General features: G+C 40.4%; 3 protein-coding genes across 3 annotated transcripts in view; 1 reads left to right on the top strand and 2 right to left on the bottom strand.

Annotated features, from left to right (window-relative positions):
* LOC138006870 (uncharacterized) overlaps positions 1 to 20000 on the top strand; it is a 78722-nt gene that overhangs the window by 42381 nt on the left and 16341 nt on the right. Inside the window, exon 2 of the mRNA XM_068853480.1 lies at positions 14929 to 14994. The gene's annotated coding sequence lies outside the window, so the exon portion shown is untranslated. The remainder of the gene's footprint in view (positions 1 to 14928; positions 14995 to 20000) is intronic.
* On the bottom strand, positions 537 to 2649 carry LOC138005119 (uncharacterized). The gene has a single exon (XM_068851396.1). The coding sequence runs from the start codon at positions 2647 to 2649 to the stop codon at positions 1018 to 1020; it is 1632 nt and encodes a 543-aa protein (XP_068707497.1). The 3' UTR covers positions 537 to 1017.
* On the bottom strand, positions 14964 to 18182 carry LOC138006867 (uncharacterized). Its single transcript, XM_068853476.1, has one exon. It carries the CDS (start codon positions 17821 to 17823, stop codon positions 16198 to 16200), a length of 1626 nt encoding a protein of 541 aa, XP_068709577.1. The 5' UTR covers positions 17824 to 18182; the 3' UTR covers positions 14964 to 16197.

Raw genomic sequence — 20000 nt, 5'->3', positions numbered from 1 at the left:
GGCGAAGCAACAATCGTGCGAGATTCGAACTACTCGTGCCCAGTCCCTCTCCCGTCTAAAAATAGAATACAACAAGACAAAAAGTCCTCTACAATGTATTTAGCACCCAAATCAAAACCCAAGAAATGTCTCTCTGGTGGTCTCACGTGACCACTGGCCAATTGCTCTGGGCCCGAACTTTATCTTTCCATTTTTAAATGAAATGGTGGCGATAAAGAAAACCTACATGGTCCTTCTTGAGATCGAATTCGACTCTCAGTCAACACAACATCACATTTTCTCAAGGACTTAATTTTTGTCACAGTTGGTATCAATGGCCATGGTTCACCGAAGAGCTACAGAAAACTAGTGACAGTCAGGCCATTGAACTAGAGTTATTCGAGTCAGGCGATGGTAGTTCATCCCACGCACTAACAGGACTGAAATCAGGACTGAGGGGATGGCAGCTTCCACGTGTCTCCTAGGTTACAGGACTGCAGCCGTATCCGAGCTAATAGGGAATTTAAAATCTACGACGGCGACCGTCGACGAAAACGTCACCTCAAAATATAACTTGGCTCTATCGTAAGCCTTTCGCGATTTTTCAGTCTAGTTCGCGTCGTACAATGTGGGCAAAGTATCCTAAAAATAAATCGGTACGAGCGGTTTCAAAGTTACAACAGAGATGAAGGATTCTCTGTTGCATGCTTATCTTGTCGTCAAAACTTCAAATTTGGTGATTTCACGTCGTCGTTATGCAGAGGACTGCAAACATATTTGCTAAAATCCGTGCTGCACGTGCTGAACGATTATTTATGCTCTTTTAACCAATGATATTATTGCTTTGTGGCGTTGTCGTAGTCGCAACCGTCGTCGTTTCTTAAATTCCCTAATTTCGCAATGTTACAGGTTTAACTCATTTTAGTAACCCTTGGACTTTTTCTATGTTCCAGGCATCATCGATAAACACACATTTGTGTTCATTTAGCGACTTAAGATTAACCATCTCGTTCCTAATGCACGTCGATCATGATTATCTTAAGAAAATGGCATTTTGCAAGAACCTTCATGCAAAGGATCCTTAAATCGCGCCTGGACAACAGTGAGAAAATATGAACTCGCCCAAGCAGCCAATGGTAAAACGTTGAACACAGCAACTAGAATGTGTCTTCTCCAGTTCTTTCTCCAAACTGCCATGACGGCCAAATTCTGATATCGCGTTTCGATCGCCAAGGATATACTTGTGAAAAGCCATTCGATCACTAATGGAACTGCAGTCAACTTGGCAAAAGATACCAACAATAACCAGAAGGAGGTGTTCTCATAAATGAATTGATACAAATGGAAGAATCCATTTATAGAGACAATTGCAGAGGACTCATAGAGCATGCTCATAATAGCAATATCTGCTGTTATTCTCTCGGTACGCGGAGTTCTGTAACGCCCCCAAGGAGCTGAGGCTCGTTTCAAGATTCGTTGGCATATGTGATCGATGACAACAACTGTGCTTCGTTCTATGACTTCGGCAGCGCCGTGAATGATTCCAAGATAAGCGATGTCTCTTAAGTTGCCGAGATCCACCTGCATAACGGTTACCCGGAATGTGACCGCTGATGCACCGTACAATGGCGCCATCATAACGTAAGAATAAGCTGGATGTGTTATTCTCCAAAGTCTTTGAACACAAATGCGAGATGTTGTCTTGAAAGCCACCCCAATGAGCGGAGAAAATAGAGCGATTATCAGTTTGCCTTTTTCGTTTTGTTTCTTATACGCAGGATAAATATATGAAGTAATGATCATACCCGCTGTAAAAGGTAAACAATAAATGGCGGAAAAAAGCATGAAAACAGCGCGTTTTTGTCTCTTTGAGTGAAGGCAGAGATGATTTGTTAACAAATAGTTGTGGCCAAAAATACCCATGTTAAAGAGAATGCCTATGGGGATGGCTTGTGCGTCGAAAAGCGGGAAAGATTTAAGGATTCCCAGGGCTTGTAAAGTTACTCGATACAGTGAATCCAAGGAAAACATGAACATGCAACATAGAAAGAGTTTTGTCTTGACTCCTGACAGTTGATATGGACGGAAAAGAACCAGAGCAAGTACAAACACCCAAATATACAAAAAAATGAAAAAGATGGAATGATAAATAACGTGCATCCATTGTAACTTTAGCGGAATTGAGTTCTTTGGTTGAAAATGACAGTTGAGGTAAGTTTTATAGGTAAGATAAGAGACCATTGTGAACAACTTACCAATAGCGATGGCTGAGAGGAGCGAAATCGAGGCACCGATGACCGTTGCCTTACAGATCGTTCGCAAAGTGGATGGTCTAAGCTGCTTCCAGGACATTGCTCGATCGAGATCCGCTTCCTGGTTTTCGTTTTGTTCTGCGATATCTGTGGGGGAACAAGCGTCTAAAAAGACCGCCTTAACTCTACAAGATGCTGGTAAAAAATCATCCACCGTCACTTCTTTGTTGTTGTATTCCTGATAAATAATCTTGTCCACTGGTTGAGCGTACCATTCTCGGCCTGTATTCTGCAAAAGGCTGTATTCTAGAGTTTCTTGACTATATTCAGAATCCTTTGGGCTGTATTGTTCGGATACACCACGTGTAAAACTAAAGATTATGTGTCCGAACAGTTCGATGCATGTGCGTCCATCCATTTTGTAGTTGTTTCAAGAAAAGTTTAATCGTGCAGTATTACAAAAAACTGACTCCTCTGCCTTCTGTCCAAGTAAAATCTGTTTACTCGACAATCTTATCTCGAATATAACTATCTCGTATCCAAGACCGTTATTTATTAATCCGAATTACTTCCACCCACGTGCATCTCTTTCGCTTACGTAGCGGTTCGAGACTGATGTTGAAATATTCAGAAGTTTTTCTGTTATTCCAGGTTACTTTTGTTTCAAGAAAACCGAAAAACTGCAAATGGAAGCTCAAACTTATTGATAATTGACAAAGACGACAAAAAAAAAAATGAGGTTAACTCTATGAAAACATCAACAATAAAAGCGCACACGGCCTGCATCGGCGTGCTTTCATCTATTTCGCGGTGTCTGGATACCCCGATAATGCACGACGCTCGAGGTTTTAATATATTACATCCAACTCTCGTCTTGCGCCACTTATCTTACATCGTGGCGCTGGACGACTAGAACATCCTTACTACATTGGCCAAACCCGGTATACTGTTTTATCGTATTGTTAAAGAATTGGGCGAGTTGCGACATATTTAGATCCGTTAAAGTATATTTCCGGTTGACTGTTTAATAGCTACTCTTATTTTCGTCAACACTTCCGGGACGCGTTGATTAAACTCTCGGCCGATCCGAAAGGAAGATATTTGTAAAATCCGCAGAGTAACAGCCCAGTAGAGACGCATCGAATGAATCGGGCTGGGCACATTGAAACAATGTTATGAGCAGGCCGTCATGGTCATGACCTCGTGATATGATTAAATGAAAACTAAGAATCAATGCCCGGTTTTGACTCGTTTTTAGAAAGATTTTTGAAGAAAAATTAACATAGACAGGAAGGGTTGAACCGTGTTTGGTTTGAAACCAGCGTGCTTTTTTTATCCTATTGAAATCGCAGTACGGTCCACAAGTCCTCTTAAAATCATAGAAAGGTTTGAACCGCGTTTGGTTTGAAACCAATGTGCGTTTTTTATTCTATTGAAATCGCAGTACTGTCCACAAGTCCTCTTAAAACCATAGGAAGGTTTGAACCGTGTTTGGTTTGAAACCAGCGTGCGTTTTTAATCCTATTGTAATCGCAGTACGGTCCACAAGTCCTCTTAAAATCATAGGAAGGTTTGAACCGCGTTTGGTTTGAAACCAGTGTGTGTTTTTTATCCTATTGAAATCGCAGTACGGTCCACAAGTCCTCTTAAAATCATAGAAAGGTTTGAACCGCGTTTGGTTTGAAACCAATGTGCGTTTTTTATTCTACTGAAATCGAAGTACGGTCCACAAGTCCTCTTAAAATCATAGAAAGGTTTGAACCGCGTTTGGTTTGAAACCAATGTGCGTTTTTTATTCTACTGAAATCGAAGTACGGTCCACAAGTCCTCTTAAAATCATAGGAAGGTTTGAACCGCGTTTGGTTTGAAACCAATGTGCGTTTTTTATTCTACTGAAATCGAAGTACGGTCCACAAGTCCTCTTAAAATCATAGGAAGGTTTGAACCGCGTTTGGTTTGAAACCAGTGTGTGTTTTTTATCCTATTGAAATCGCAGTACGGTCCACAAGTCCTCTTAAAATCATAGAAAGGTTTGAACCGCGTTTGGTTTGAAACCAATGTGCGTTTTTTATTCTACTGAAATCGAAGTACGGTCCACAAGTCCTCTTAAAATCATAGGAAGGTTTGAACCGCGTTTGGTTTGAAACCAATGTGCGTTTTTTATTCTACTGAAATCGAAGTACGGTCCACAAGTCCTCTTAAAATCATAGGAAGGTTTGAACCGCGTTTGGTTTGAAACCAATGTGCGTTTTTTATTCTACTGAAATCGAAGTACGGTCCACAAGTCCTCTTAAAATCATAGGAAGGTTTGAACCGCGTTTGGTTTGAAACCAGTGTGCGTTTTTTATCCTATTGAAATCGCAGTACGGTCCACAAGTCCTCTTAAAATCATAGGAAGGTTTGAACCACGTTTGGTTTGAAACCAGTGTGCGTTTTTTATCCTATTGAAATCGCAGTACGGTCCACAAGTCCTCTTAAAATCATAGGAAGGTTTGAACCACGTTTGGTTTGAAACCAGTGTGCGTTTTTTATCCTATTGAAATCGCAGTACGGTCCACAAGTCCTCTTAAAATCATAGGAAGGTTTGAACCGCGTTTGGTTTAAAACCAATGTGCGTTTTTTATTCTATTGAAATCGCAGTACGGTCCACAAGTCCTCTTAAAATCATAGGAAGGTTTAAACCGCGTTTGGTTTGAAACCAGTGTGCGTTTTTTATCCTATTGAAATCGCAGTACGGTCCACAAGTCCTCTTAAAGATTTTCTTCTTTCTCTTTGCTGATGACATTAAATTGCTATATGCCAATGAAAATCCAAAATCTAGCGAGATAACGGTCAGCAGCGAACTGCTTAAAGGGAAAGTACGGTCCAGAAAGAGTTTCTCTAAAGTACTCTTACCTTTCCCCTGGAATTCGAAAATAATTGCCGCTTTGTCCAGTTCCCTGTTAAAATGTGACAAGAGCACTTTGACGTTGCCTCTTTCGTGACTTGGAGAGCGCCTGTTTCACGGCTTGCCTGTTACCGAGATCGCAAATCTACGGCGTGTACAAAATGCGGCCGCAAGGCTGTTGACTGGATCAAAGCGAACAGAACGTATGATGCCCATACTAAGAAATCTCCACTGGTTATCAGTTGACCAAAGAATAAAGTTTAAGACCACTCTCCTTGTCTGCAAAGCACTAAATGGCATGTCTCCCAGCTTCATAAAATAACGTATTGTCCCATATACTCCTCCACGTAGACTGAGATCATGCAATAAAGGCCTTCTTAAGATCCCAACATGAAGAACATACAGTTTTGGTGGTCGAATGTTCAGTGTTGCAGCCGCAAGATTATGGAACAGTTTTCCTGACAATATAAGACTTAATAACAGTTCCTTTGATGACTTCAAAAGAAGTTTAAAAACTTATCTTTTTAAATTACCTTTTTGATTTCTATATTCTTATATTTTCTGATTTCATAAATATTTTTAAATTTTTTATTTTAAACCTGTATTGTAAAAAGCATTGAGACTTGCGTGACATGCGTTTTTTAAGTATTATTATTATTATTATTATTATTATTATTATTATTATTATTATTATTATCATCATCATCTTCGATATGGCGTGTTATGACGTAGCAATAGTCAACAAACGTGTTGGACCTTACCAAGTTCTTCGTTCCCCGATCTCTTTCTCAATGTTGTGTGACCTTTCTGCTCCAAGAAATTCAAATGTAGGATGAACTGCTGTAAACGGTTTTGTGGTTTAATATAGTAGGCCAAGTAGGCCATAAATGTAACAGAAACTTAAGTCACTAAATACTTGTAGATCCTCTGATCATACAAACTAGGCGGCAAAAATCAGCCAGAGCAAATGTAAACAAGACAAAAACCTTGAACAATCGACACAGAAATATTCCACTAGCGTACCTTCTTTTTAATTCACTTTCTTACTTCTGCGACAGCCGTCTTTGATGCTTCAGCAAACGTATTTGTTTGCTTTCACACGGGGAAGCATTTGGAATAAGACGACGGAAACCTTCACTTGTTGCTCAAGACACATAGCAAGGCTTTTTCACAGCAACAATTACCGCTGTTGGGGTGTGTTTTGATCTGCCCAAGTACGCTTTTGAGGTAGATGAAACTAGACACATGTCTAGACTTGAGAACACATAAAGAAATTTTAAAAAACCGAAGCTTCCACCGGAAAATGACAATTAAAAGAAAAATTGGCCATCGAAAATAAAACGTGGATGGACTCCTCAAACCTGAAAACCCGACTGCTATATTGTTTGTTCGGATCTGTCATCTTACCAAGGAGGACTTCAAGCGGGATTTTCAGGTATATGAATATTGGTCTTAATGACATTCGCTTAATACTAAAATCACAGCCAACCAGTCCCAAATATCATTATCTTGGAGCCAGAAAACTGAATTAAGCAATATATAGACGACTTTCAGTGTTTTGCGCTTTTCCAGGCAGTAAAATAAACTTGACTTGAAATGTATTTAAATTATGTTAGCTTTATAGATGTACTGCAACGATTTACTCCTACCATTTGAAGGAAATATATAAATCGATCGTTCGTTTTGAAGCTGTAACAGGGGTCTCGTAGAAGACCACGGAAGACAGATTAAACTCGACTTCCAGGCGTTTATTTGACAGCAATGAGCACGGGATAGCACTGCAAACTCTCTTTCGCTTTGTAAAACTCCTGCATATAACTCACATATAAACCCTGCTTAACGACCACGAGGTAAATCTATTCTGATGGTGGAGCCAATATCAATACAATTTAACCTCTGGATTAAGATTCAAGTCTACAAAGTATCACTCTTCCTGCCTGTTTACATCAAGTACATCTAGCTAACCGGAGAAATCCTTGACCGTTGTACGTCATAGCCTCGTTTACATACACAAAAACAAAGATGGAGGATTTCAATTTAAAGTTGCCTATTTTTGAAGCATTATTGTTGGCTATTTAGTCCAAATGAGTGGTCAAGTGTGACAATACAGGTAAAGAACTTTCGATTCAAAGAGACTTTTCCAAGGCCGTACTTCAGATTGGCTGTATGCTGCTAATAAGCTTACGTTAACAATCCTTCGTGCAGCCCACCCCACCCACAATGCTGTAAACATGCACCCATAAATTTTTCAGACTTTCAACATTGTAGTGGGTGCCGGGGGAGGGGGAGTGGGAACTGCAAAAATATGGCACTGCTTTTGAAAGGAATGCTGAAGTCATCAGTAATCACAAGTTTTGCATAGCTGTCCCAAGGAATTTGGTGTACGGTTTTTTGGGTTACTTAGGGTGTCCGTAAACTTCCTGGATTCAGCTGTACAATCCCGCATTTAAGTGCCCCCAACAAAATGCTGCTCCATATCATCCAACATGGAAATCGAACAGACAGTTTTGAGTGGCTAACACTGTGACGAGCTTTAGTAAAGATGATGGAATGTGGAGCAGTCGAGCTGAGACGCAAACCGCTGGTCAGAGCCTTCCTCCGGACAGCAAATCTGCGCTTTCGCACTTTATTCGCTTTCCGATCTGGGTAACAATGTTAAAACTGAGCTTACATGAAGGTGTGTCCCCAGCAAGTTAACCAGTATTCTGAACCCATTCTCTAATACCCCCTCTAAAAAAAACAAATAATTCCTGCGTACTTTGCCAAACAGTTGCATGACTTGCACAATTGCCAACTCAAAAGAAGGGGCCTTCGAATTTAGTATTTCACTTGAGATTTCGCATGCAAAGGGACGCAACATTGTTGGGTGTTACATGTTGCGTCCCTTTGCTCATCCTGTTGCATATTGTTTTGTGTTGTTGAGAGTTGTTGCGCGAAACTTGAAACTGGTCAAACGTTTGAGCCAATAACTCTCGACGTTTCTTTTGTTCCTTGATCGCCGAAGCCTAGCGCAACAATGTTGTTCCGTTTGCACAGTTCTTCCAAAATTGTTGGGGCCACGCACACACATTAGATATGATCTCCATGGAGATAGCAGCGCATTAATATGTTGAAAAAGCATGTCGGCAGCCTAACTTTGTAAGTTTACAAAGTCTTATGGGTCGTTTCCTTCCCATAATACACTGCACTTCCTTACATTGTTCAGAGTTGTTGCATCCGCTCGCACAGCAGCGGAAGAGCAGAAACGAAGAGGCCCTGTTAGGGGTTATCAGGAACGGGATATTTAGGTAAAAAGCTTATAAGGATATGAGATATTTGGGAGGGAAATTAACGGGTTGCAGGATATTTTAAAGACCGTACTCGTATTATAGTGATACAAACCACAGGAATTAACGGGATAGAGGATATTTAGGGATATGGGATACTGAGATTCCTCCCTTCCCTAATGGGGCCTCAACAACTATCACAATTTACTTTTACTAAAACCTTTTGAGGAATGTAAAGATAAATTGCCTCCAGCCAGTTGGGATTCTTAACAGTTGTTGTTGTTCTGTTGTGTGGTTGTGTTTCATTGGCCCTGAAAAGCCCCTATGGGGAGCTGTCAATTAAGTAAGTATTGTATTAAAAGGCGAAATTTCTTTGGAATACTGTCTGGAGATCGGCCGCTTCATTCGTTCAGTGCTTTGGTTTGTGTATAAAACAAAATAGAGTGTTTTTATTTGGTTGTTTAAGGCTTTTTACTGATATTCTTTTCACGCTTTTTATTCCTTTACTAGGAGGAATGGATTTATTTTTTTGTTGTCGAATGTCATTGACTTGACCTATCACATACCATTAATTTTGATGTTAGGTTAAGTGTCTACTTAACAATTATTCCTCGAGAGCGCGTTGGATACGAGAGAGACCACTACGTATTATCCCCGCAGAAGACTTCTAATCTTATAATTTTTTAACTTCTTTTTCTTTGCTTGATTTTAGTGTTGTTTTTGGTTGTTAAAAGCTTTTTTCCAATCTTCTTTTCCCGTTTTTTGATTCCTGTATTGGGAGGAATGGCGATGGAATCCCCAAGCAGTGCCGTTGCTAAGCGGGTCATGTGAGCGTTCTGGGCCTGATTGCCACTTACATGTTTTTTTTTTTTTTTGTCACGATTTGTTGTTGTCATTTACATAAACGATTACTTATAATTTACAGTCTTTTATCTCCCGGAGAAGGTAGGAGAGATGACAGATCCTGGGATCGCAAAATCCCAGTAACGAAGACATAAATCCTTTTTTATATACTTGATTTATTTTCCGGTTTTTGATTCCTATATTGGAGGGAATGGTGTTGGAATTCCCAAACAGTGCTTTCTAAAGCCCTGGCCAAACGAGAGAGAGAGTTGATGAGAAGTGACGAGAGTTGAAACTCTCGCTCTCGTTTGGCCAGGAACTCTCATCCACTCTCGGTTACTCTCATTGACTCTAGAGAGCTGCTCAAATTTTCGATGTGAGTTGGCGAGAGTTTTATCTCCTTTGGCCGCGCACGAGAGTTTGACCGAGAGTTTTGCGGCCAGCAATTACTGTTTTTTCCAGCAGGCCCAGATTAAAAAGGAAACATAATATGGGGTCGGAATGGGGGACCAAGGACAACGCCAAGGTTTCAAAAAAAAGGTGGAGTGACGAGAAAATTTTTGCACCAATTGACTTATCCGAGGCAAGACCTTGCCTCAGGAATGTTTCCTCTAAAGACTTTCACAATAGGGAAGTGACAGCCAAAAAATAAGCATTAGAAATAAACATGCGTAAGCTTGCGCACAAAATTCATTTTAGCGGTCTGGCGAGCTGAATATACCTGCTGGCTAGTCGCCACATTTACGTCTGAAAGGGTTTTCCCAGGGTCTCTCTTTTTTACGCGTGAAACTCTCGACAAAACTCTCGCTCTCGTTTGGCCAACTCTCGATCACTCTCACGAGTTTCAACTCTAGTCAACTCTCATCAACTCTCGCTCTCGTTTGGCCAGGACAGTTAATGGGTGGTGTTGACTCACAATGGCCAAATGAACACACTTAGAGTGTTTCACTGGCACGTAGTAAAAAATTAAATCCGAAACCGTTCAAAGAAAGAAGCTAAGAAAATGAAATGTTACAAAAGACTAATACAAAAATAACTGCTCCACGTTTCAAGTCTGTTTGGTGCATTGTTTCTAAGTTATTTGCCGAAGGAACATGTCACTCAATTTTACAGAGCTTTATATGGAGACGCCATGTTGATGTTCCTTGGCTGGCCTCTAATCAACAAAACATCTGGACCTCAGTTTGCGATAAAAGCCCTCTCTTTTTGCTCGTGAACTGAACTAAATGAGCATAAACATGTCTTCTTCAGCTTTTAATGCTTAATTTGCCAAAAATCACAAGGCTAAACCGTTTTTTGAACCAGACAGCTTTATCTCAGCGTAGTTAGTAGAGGAGACTGGTTATGAAAGCCGGTGGACTTTGGAGGAACATCTCCCGATCTTTGTTATGGTTTTCGCTTAGTCACGTGATCCTGACCCTGCCCACACAAATCAACAAGATGGCGACGGCGACTCGTAAGTAACTTTGCTACGAGTCACGGTTTATTTGACAAGTTGTCTGCACTTTTTGTCTATGTTTCGAGATCCAGTGAGAAAAGTTTAATGAAAAAGTGATGCCAGGAGAGAACTGCGCAGTTATTGGTATATGGAAGTTGCCATTGGCAAAGGACGAAGCTCATTCCACATGGAGGAAAGAATGGCTTGGAGAGATCAAGAAGACGAGTGATTTGGATCATAGTTTCAAGGATTTGATAAAAAAAGACCGTGCGTTCACATGTGAGATGCATTTTGCAGGGTCAGTGTCACGTGACGTGCGGGCTCAACATCAGAGAACCTCTATTGTTTGGTGCCTTTAAAGTGCGCCGGCTTTGATAACCAGTCTCCTCTACTAACTATGATCTCAGTTACTGTCTTGGTGAAAAAGGCCAAATTTGAAAATTCCGAATGCTGTATTCTCAAAACAAAAAACGCTACAGGGTCTAAAACTGGTAAAAGATTTACGTCTAAGTAACTCTTTTACCTGGTATGGATTAAAAGATCAGAAAACCTCGCAGCTGTGATTTTGCAATTTGATAACGTCATGTGAAAACACGCTATTGATAAGCTCAAATGCTTGGCACAATGGACGATTGAACACAGGGGTTGCATTCACAAAATGTTTGACACAGTGGCCAATTGAACACACTAATCACACATGATGACGGGCGACTTGTTACAGATCAAATTTCACATTTGTTTGAAATAGGTGTTTGTTTTTTCCAGATTCCTCATCTTCCTCATCTTCGTTTCTACTCCCAGTGTCCAAGTAAGTGATGTAGACTACGCTGTTCAAGTGACGCATATTCCTGAGTTAACTTGAAGTTCCAACCGTCATGTTTATGCTCATAACCAAAAAAAACGGCTGCTTTGAAGAGCACATTGTATCTTGCCTCGTTTCGTTAAAAACTGAATTAATTTTCCGCAACCGCGCATCTCACTTGTTTTCACACAACCACTTATATATTGCAAAGTGTCTTTTCTCTATTAGAGATGATTAGTGAAAAAAATCTGGGAGACACTGTCACCTTCTTTCCTCGCATGCGAAATGTTCACTTCCGGTTGCCGTCCGCGTATCAAAAACCTCGTGTGCTTTGAAGCTCCCTAATTTGGCGGTGTCACTTGGAATACCACAGGAAGACTACGTTTTAACTTCAACACCGCTTCGGTTTAGTCGTAGACGCATATATTAATTTCCTATGCACTTGTTCTTTTGAGAAAATTTGAGCCCTGTTGGCCTGAGTTACTATTAGGATGAGAGATGAACAAGAACAACCTTGTTATTTACTTTTTTTGTCCTTTTTTTCAATTTTATTCCAGTAGTCGACACAATTCGTTTCTATCATTTCAATGGCATCGCCTTTGTTTAAAGGGGCAGTGACACGCTATTTTAGTCAAACTTCAAAACACTAAAAGACCAAAGAAGAATGCTGTAGTTTTGTTACCAATAACCATTGAGTGTACTGAAGCTATTCTTAGTCAGTGGATAGCGTTGAACGCGCTTGCTGATTGGCTACTCAAACTCCGGTTATTCTTTGCATCGATATTCATCTCCGAGTAATTCGCGCGGAATTTGCGGCCGAAAATATTGTAATCTTCGCAGGAATAAATGATTTAAAATCATCCTTTTGTGCTATGTATATTTAGTATATAATAAAAACAACTATTGACCTGAGTGTCGGTGGCTAGTGGTGGATCTCTCTACCTTACCCGACTAGTTGTTAATTTTTTTGCGGCCAAGGATGGAGAGAATGCGACAAGGAATGGATGACACCACATATTAAAGGCTCAATTAGCGCTCGCCAGAAGGCCTTTTCTATATGTGACAAGGAAAGATACATTCAGATGAAAGATAAAGTTGCAATTCTCATCAAGAATGCAAAACGCAAGTTTTATGAAGCAAAGGTGAGTGAATTTCGCATGTCTAATCCACGCAAATGGTATAAATCTGCTCTGCGGTGCCGAAAGACAAAGAACAACACCTACAGCTCCGTCATCTGATGAGCTAAAAGAGGTTGCAGATAAGTTACTGCAAGCCTTTACAGCACCTTGGAAAAATAGAACGGCGACGGCTTTGCTCAGGGGCAATTGAGATCTAGAATTTTCGGAACATTTCTTTTAAAATTTCTTCCTTGCCTGCCTGTCCTAGGATTTTCGAACATCTAAAAAATGGTATAATTGCCCATTTTTAGCGGATTTTTACCCTAAAAAGGTCACCTAGAATTTTCGGGAGCCTTTTTTCTGGCTGAAATTTTCGAAAAGGTAAGTTTTGATCCCTGTAATTTTCGGATCACTAGACTTTCAGGTAGGAAATCCGAACAGATGAAAAATTTTTAGGGGGTAAAAATATGCCTATATCTACCGTTTAAATACTAAAATACGTTTAACAATGCTGTTTCAGTGGTTTTGAACTATATTCTCGTTGGGTGCCCCTGTTTGCTGGCCTCAGAAATGTCTGATAGACTGCAAGATAGACCACCTCCCCTTCCAAGTATCGGTCAAGTAAAAGCCATAATGAAACATCTTAATGGCAGGAAGGCTACAGGTTGTGACGAAGTACCGACGTGGCTCTTGAAATCTTTTCACGAAGAGATAGCGCCTGCTTTTCATGACATTATCTGTGCTAGTATACAGCAGTGCAGTATCCAACAGCATACAAGCACGCGTTGATTAGTCCTGTACCCAAAGTTAGTAATCCAACGGACATTAATAACGACTTCAGACAAATCTCTGTCCTTCCTCAAGCTGCGAAAGTTCTTGAGAAAATCCAACTCATGCTGAATAAAAGTAACATGAAGATCGACGCTACCCAGCATGCATTTCAGGAAAAGCGGTCAACTGTAACGGCACTCACAAGTATAACCCAAGATTGGTTCAATGCTACTGAACCAACGAGTCCGTTTTGCGGGGTGCATGCTTTATTTTTGGATTTCCGCAAAGCGTTTGATCTTGTTGATCACGCCACTTTACTTGAGAAACTAACTACCATGAATATCTCTGGCAGTTTCTGGAACTGGGTTCAAAGTTATCTCTCCGGTAGGACATAGGTTTAATAAGCTCCCAGGGGTAGTTTCTTGTAGTGGAGAGGTTATAGCTGGAGTTCCTCAAGGCGGGGTTATTTCTCCTACCCTGTTTAACATATGACATATATTTATTGCACAAAGAGCTATCCGTATTTAATTTTTGGCGACTTTCTGCGGACACCATCTCCAAACTTAAAAAAAACTGGTAAGGTTTTTTCAAGTTTCAATCCATTTCCATCCTCTCCATCCATGGATGCAAAGAATACCTTCCAAAGAATAGCTTCAGTGCACTTTAACTCTTATTGGCAACAAAAATCCACCATTATTTTTTGGTCTCGATTGATGCGAACAACGTATTTTATTGTTTTGAAGTTTGACTGAAACAGCGTGACACTGCTCCTTTAAACAGCTGCAAGTTTACAAGAGCGACACATGCGTAAGCACAAGCATTCCCAAGAAACACATTGAGGCGCATTTAATGATTGTTACGTAGTGTCCTACAGAAGGTACTGTGAACGAAATGATATATGAAAGGAATCATATATTGGACTGCGGATATGAAATCAAGTGAAGCTATGATCGTCGCAGTTATGAACGCAATTCTAGCAATTGCGTAGAGAAGCCTGAAAATTTCAGGACTTCAATTAACGGAGTTTGAACCTGTGACCTCGCGATGCCGGTGCGACGCTCTACCCATCTGAGCTATAAGTCCACTGATGCTGAGAGCTGGTCATTTGTGCGATCAAATTTTCCCTTTAGTCATTTGACCAGCTCCCAACGTCAGTGGCTTCAGGAGCTCAGTTGGTAAGAGCGCACCGGCCTCGCGAGGTCACGGGTGCAAACCCTGTTGAAGTCCTGAATTTTTCAGGCTTCTCTACGCAATTGCTAAAACTGCGTTCATAACTGGGAGGATCATAGCTTCACTTGAGATACTACTGTGTTAAGGATAAAAAGCTGATGAGCTAATTACCTATGTTCCTTTTGCTTATGCATAAGTCGCCAGTGAAAACTAGCTTAACTCTTCACTTCTACAACACTTTGTAACGATTCCTGTTCTTCCGTCGTTAGGAACTTGATATTTACGAACAGTTTTTTCAAGTTATACAGTATATTGTTTCGAATGTAGCCTCTCACTTCAATATCGTGGCCGGAAACATTGAAATAATATAAGTCCTAACATCTTTCCAGAATTTCTCTTTAGACGATGATCCTGGTAGCATTATACCAAAGCACTACAGAAGAGTGGAGATCAAGTACTCCAAACTTGGTTAGTAACGAATGAAGTTTGGAATTAGATATCTTGGTTTGACAGATAAAGTTAACGTAAAGGTCCTTATTTCACGAGGGTAACATGTGACAGTGAACTAGAGTTACTGTTAAACTTGTGGTCCTCGGTGCGCACCTTTTACTCCACTTCCTCTGTCAATGCTCCGTTTTACGCGTATTTAAAGCTAGAGATACATGGATCAAAGCAAAGTCGAAACAGACATCGATCGAATGAGACGGGGATCAAACTGACGACTCGTTTATCTCAGAAAGCCGCGCACTAACCAACTGAGCTGCCGCCTACGTCTGTCTCTAAAGACAGGAGACGGGAATAGACGATATAAATACTCATTAATTGTATTCGGCTAAATAATTTAAAATTGTTGGCCACCTTTTCTTGTTGACAACCGATGTTGGAACAAAAAAGTGTTGGCCTTAATTTACAACCATGGACAGAATTCTTGGGACACATTTCGAACGTGACATGACACTTTCTACACACAGGCGAAGCAACAATTGCGCGATATTCGAACTACTCGTGCTTTGTCCCTCCCCCGTCTAAAAGTGGGTTAGACCTTAATTCACATGTCTCTCTAGTGGTCTCACGTGACCACTGGTCAATTTCCCTGAGCCCGAACTTTATCTTTCCATTTTTTACTTAAATGGTGGCTGGCGATGAAACCTACATGGTCCTTCTTGAGATCGAATTCGAGTCTCAGTCAACACAACATCACATTTTCTTGAGGAATTAAGCCCTTGATTCATGTAGTTAAAAGTTGTTTGTGTAATATTGGTCCGATCGCTGGGAATTTGAGGGTCAAGAGATATTAGCTGCGATGAGCTGCTCCACTTTTTGTCACAGTTGGAATCAATGGCCATGGTTCACCGAAGAGCTACAGAAGACTAGTGACAGTCAGGCCATTGAACTAGAGTGAGTCGAGTCAGGCGATGATCGTTCATCCCACGCACTGGCAGGACTGAAATCAGGGCTGAGGGGGATGGCAGCTTCCACGTGTCTCCTAGGTTACAGGACTGCAGCCGTATCTGAGCTAATTTCGCAAAGTTACAGCGCTAGGTTTAACTTATGTTAGTAACCCTCGGACCTTTTCTATGTTCCCGGCATCATCGATAAATACACATCTCTGTTAAATTAGCGACTTAAGATTAACCATCTCGTTCCTAATACAAGTCGGTCATGATTATCTTAAGAAAATGGCATTTTGCAAGGAACTTGATGCAATGGTTCCTTAAATCGCGCCTGGAAAACAGTGTGAAAATGTGGACTCGCCCAAGCAGCTAATGGTAAAACGTTGAACACAGCAACTAGAATGTGTCTTCTCCATTCCTTTCTCCAAACTGCCATGACGGCCAAATTCTGATATCGCGTTTCGATCGCCAAGGATATACTTGTGAAAAGCCACTCGATCACTAATGGAACTGCAGTAAACTTGGTAAAAGACATTAACAATAACCAGAAGGAGGTGTTCTCATAAATGAATTGATACAAATGGAAGAATCCAGTTATAGAGACAATTGCGGAGGACTCATAGAGCATGCTCATAATAGCGATATCCGCTGTTATTCTCTCGGTACGCGGAGTTCTGTAACGCCCCCAAGGAGCTGAGGCTCGTTTCAAGATTCGTTGGCATATGTGATCGATGACAACAACTGTGCTTCGTTCTATGACTTCGGCAGCGCCGTGAATAATTCCAAGATAAGCGATGTCTTTTAAGTTGTCCAGATCCACCTGCATAACTCGGAATGTGATCGCTGATGCACCGTACAATGGCGCCATCATAACGTAAGAATAAGCTGGATGTGTTATTCTCCAAAGTCTCTGAACACAAATACGAGATGTTGTCTTGAAAGCCACCCCAAGGAGCGGAGAAACTAGAGCGATTATCAGTTTGCCTTTTTCGTTTTGTTTCTTATACGCAGGATAAATATATGAAGAAATGATGATACCCGCTGTAAAAGGTAAACAATAAATGGCGGAAAAAAGCATGAAAACAGTGCGTTTTTGTCGCTTTGAGTGAGGGCAGAGATGATTTGTTAACAAATAGTTGTGGCCAAAAATACTTACGATAAAGAGAATGTCTAGAGGGATGGCTTGTTCGTCGGAAATCGGATAAGATCTAATGATTCCCAGGGCTTGTAAAGTCACTCGAAAGAGTGAATCCAAGGAAAACATGAACATGCAACATAGAAAGAGTTTTGTCTTGACTCCTGACAGTTGATATGGACGGAAAAGAACTAGAGCAAGTACAAACACCCATGTATACAAAAAAATGCAAAAGATGGATTCATAAATAACCGGCGTCCATTGTATCTTTAGCGGAATTGAGTTCTTTGGTTGAAAATGACAGTTGAGATACGTTTTATAGATAAGATAAGAGACCATTGTGAACAACATACCAATAGCGATGGCAGAGAGAAGCGAAATCGAAGCACCGATGACCGTTGCCTTACAGACTGTTCGCAAAGCGGATGGTCTAAGCTGCTTCCAGGACATTGCTCGATCGAGATGCGCTTCCTGATTTTCGTTTTGTTCTGCGATATCTCTTGGGGAACAAGCGTCTAAAAGGACCGCCTCAACTCTACAGGATGCTGGTAAGAAATCATCCACCGTCACTTCTTTGTTGCTGTATTCCTGATAAATAATCTGGTCCACTGGTTGGGCGTACCATTCTCGGCCTGTATCCTGCAAAAGGCTGTATTCTAGAGTTTCTTGACTATATTCGGAATCGTTTGAGCTGTATTCTTCGGTTACACTACTTGTAAAACTAAAGATTATGTGTCCGAATACTTCGATGCATGTGCGTCCATCCATTTTGCAGTTGTTTCAAGAAGAGTTTAATCGGCAGTTTTACAAAAAACTGACTTCTCTGCCTTCTGTCCAAATAATAAATTTGTTTACTCGACAATCTTATCTCGAATATAACTATCTCTTATCCAAGACCGTTATCTTATTAATCCGAATTACTTCCGACCACGTGCATCCTTTTTGCTTACGTAGAGGTTTGAGACTAATGTTGAAATATTCAGGAGTTTGTCTATCCTTACTTTTGTTTGTTGAAACACTGAAAATGGGATGCTCAAACTTATTGATAATTGACAAAGACGACAAAAAAAATGGTTAAGGTTAAATCAATGGTTGACACTATCAAAACATCAATAATAAAAGCGCACACCGCCTGCATCGTCGTGCTTTCATCTATTTCGCGGTGTCTGGATACCCCTAATGCACGACTCTCGAGTATTTGATATATTACATCCAGCTCTCGTCTTGCGCCACTTATCTTATATCGTTTTATCGTATTGTGTAAGTATAATAGTACAATAGCGAATAGCATAAATCATGCAACTTAAAGAATTGGACGAGTTGCGACATATTTAGATCCGTTAAAGTATATTTCTGGTTGATTGTTTAATAGGTACACGTACCCTTATTTTTGTCAAAACTTCGGCGAGTCGTTGAATAAATTCTGTCCGACCCGAAAGGAAGACATTTCTAATTATAAAATCCGCAGTCAAACGTGTTCCAAACTAATTTAAAAATGTGTTTTTCCAAAATAGGCATTTTTCTTTAAACATGTTTAAAAACGTAGGTAATCGGTCGAAGTGTTAACTGGAGTCAGATCAAAACTACATATCTTTACTTTAAAATTATTTGTTTTAGTTAGAAAAACCTTTCTTTCAACAATTGATTCAAGAAGTTAATGTTATTTAAGTAAAATTAAACATCAACGGAGAATGCATCAAATCTGGGTGCTGATACAAGCTTGGGCTGAGGCAAGCCATACACCGATGTTTTGGCTTAGTATGTTCACTACGCAAAAATTCTGCGTGCTAACTATCTGCTGAGTTGGTGCATTGACAAAGCATGTAACTCACTATGCAAACAATTTACGTAGTGAGTATCTTGCGTAGTGAATTCTATCTAAGTATACCACGCAAAAATTCACTGCACGGCAACTATCACGCTAGGAGAAAATTGTTTCCGGCTACTAAGTAACCCGATATTTTTAAAAGCAGCGAACAAGTATACTAGCTGTCCTTCGAGAACATAGTTCAAAACTACTTAAACATAGCATTGTTAAATGTGTTTTAGCATTTAATGGTAGATACAGGCATATTTTTATCCTCTAAAAATTTTTCATCTGTTCGGATTCCCTAGCTGAAAGTCTTGTGATCCGAAAATTATAGGGATCAAAACTTACCTTTTCGAAAATTTTAGCCAGAGAAAAAGCTCCCGAAAATTCTAGGTGACCTTTTTAGGGTAAAAATCGGTTAAAAATGGGCAATTATACCATGTTTTAGTTGTTCGAAAATTCTAGGATAGGCAGGCAAGCAAGGAATTTTACAACAAATGTTCCGAAAATTCTAGATCTCAAATCGTCATCCGAACAGATATTTTCCGAAAATTCACGTTGGGGGGTGTCTGGAAAACCCGAATAGCGAACAGCGAATAGCGAATAGTCGCGAATAGCGAATAGCGAACAGCGAATAGTCGTGAATAGCGAATAGTACGAACAGTGCGAATAGTGGCGAATAGTGACGAATAGTAGCGAATAGTGACGAATAGTCTTCAATAGTCACCGCCTTATGCTGAACAATCTCGTAATCAAAGCAAATAATAGGCTCACCTATCGTCGACAGAGAATTTCGTGCATGCTTTTAACACTCTAAAGAAGAACAAACGTCAAAATGCAAAAATATAAATCACTTTCATTAATACATCAAGCTCATGATCATCTCCTCTCACAGTGGCGCCCCGCGAACATAAATTTCAGATACTCACATTTCATCAACCTCATCTGTGCTGTCCGATCCGGAGACAAACGAGCTACTCTGGTAACCGTTGCATTAATCAATTATCCAAATAATCAACAGGATTTCAGTGCATTTATTACCTTTTCTTCTCAGGGCTCGCCGACACATCTCTGCCTTTTTAGCGGGAAAATCCCATCCAACGTTGCTGCGTGGTTGACCAGGAAGTACTGGGTA

Source organism: Montipora foliosa, chromosome 6 (assembly GCF_036669935.1).
Source record: "Montipora foliosa isolate CH-2021 chromosome 6, ASM3666993v2, whole genome shotgun sequence".
Lineage (NCBI taxonomy): Eukaryota > Metazoa > Cnidaria > Anthozoa > Scleractinia > Acroporidae > Montipora > Montipora foliosa.
Note: the sequence above shows the minus strand (reverse complement) of the source record. Positions and strands in the feature narration are given on the sequence as shown.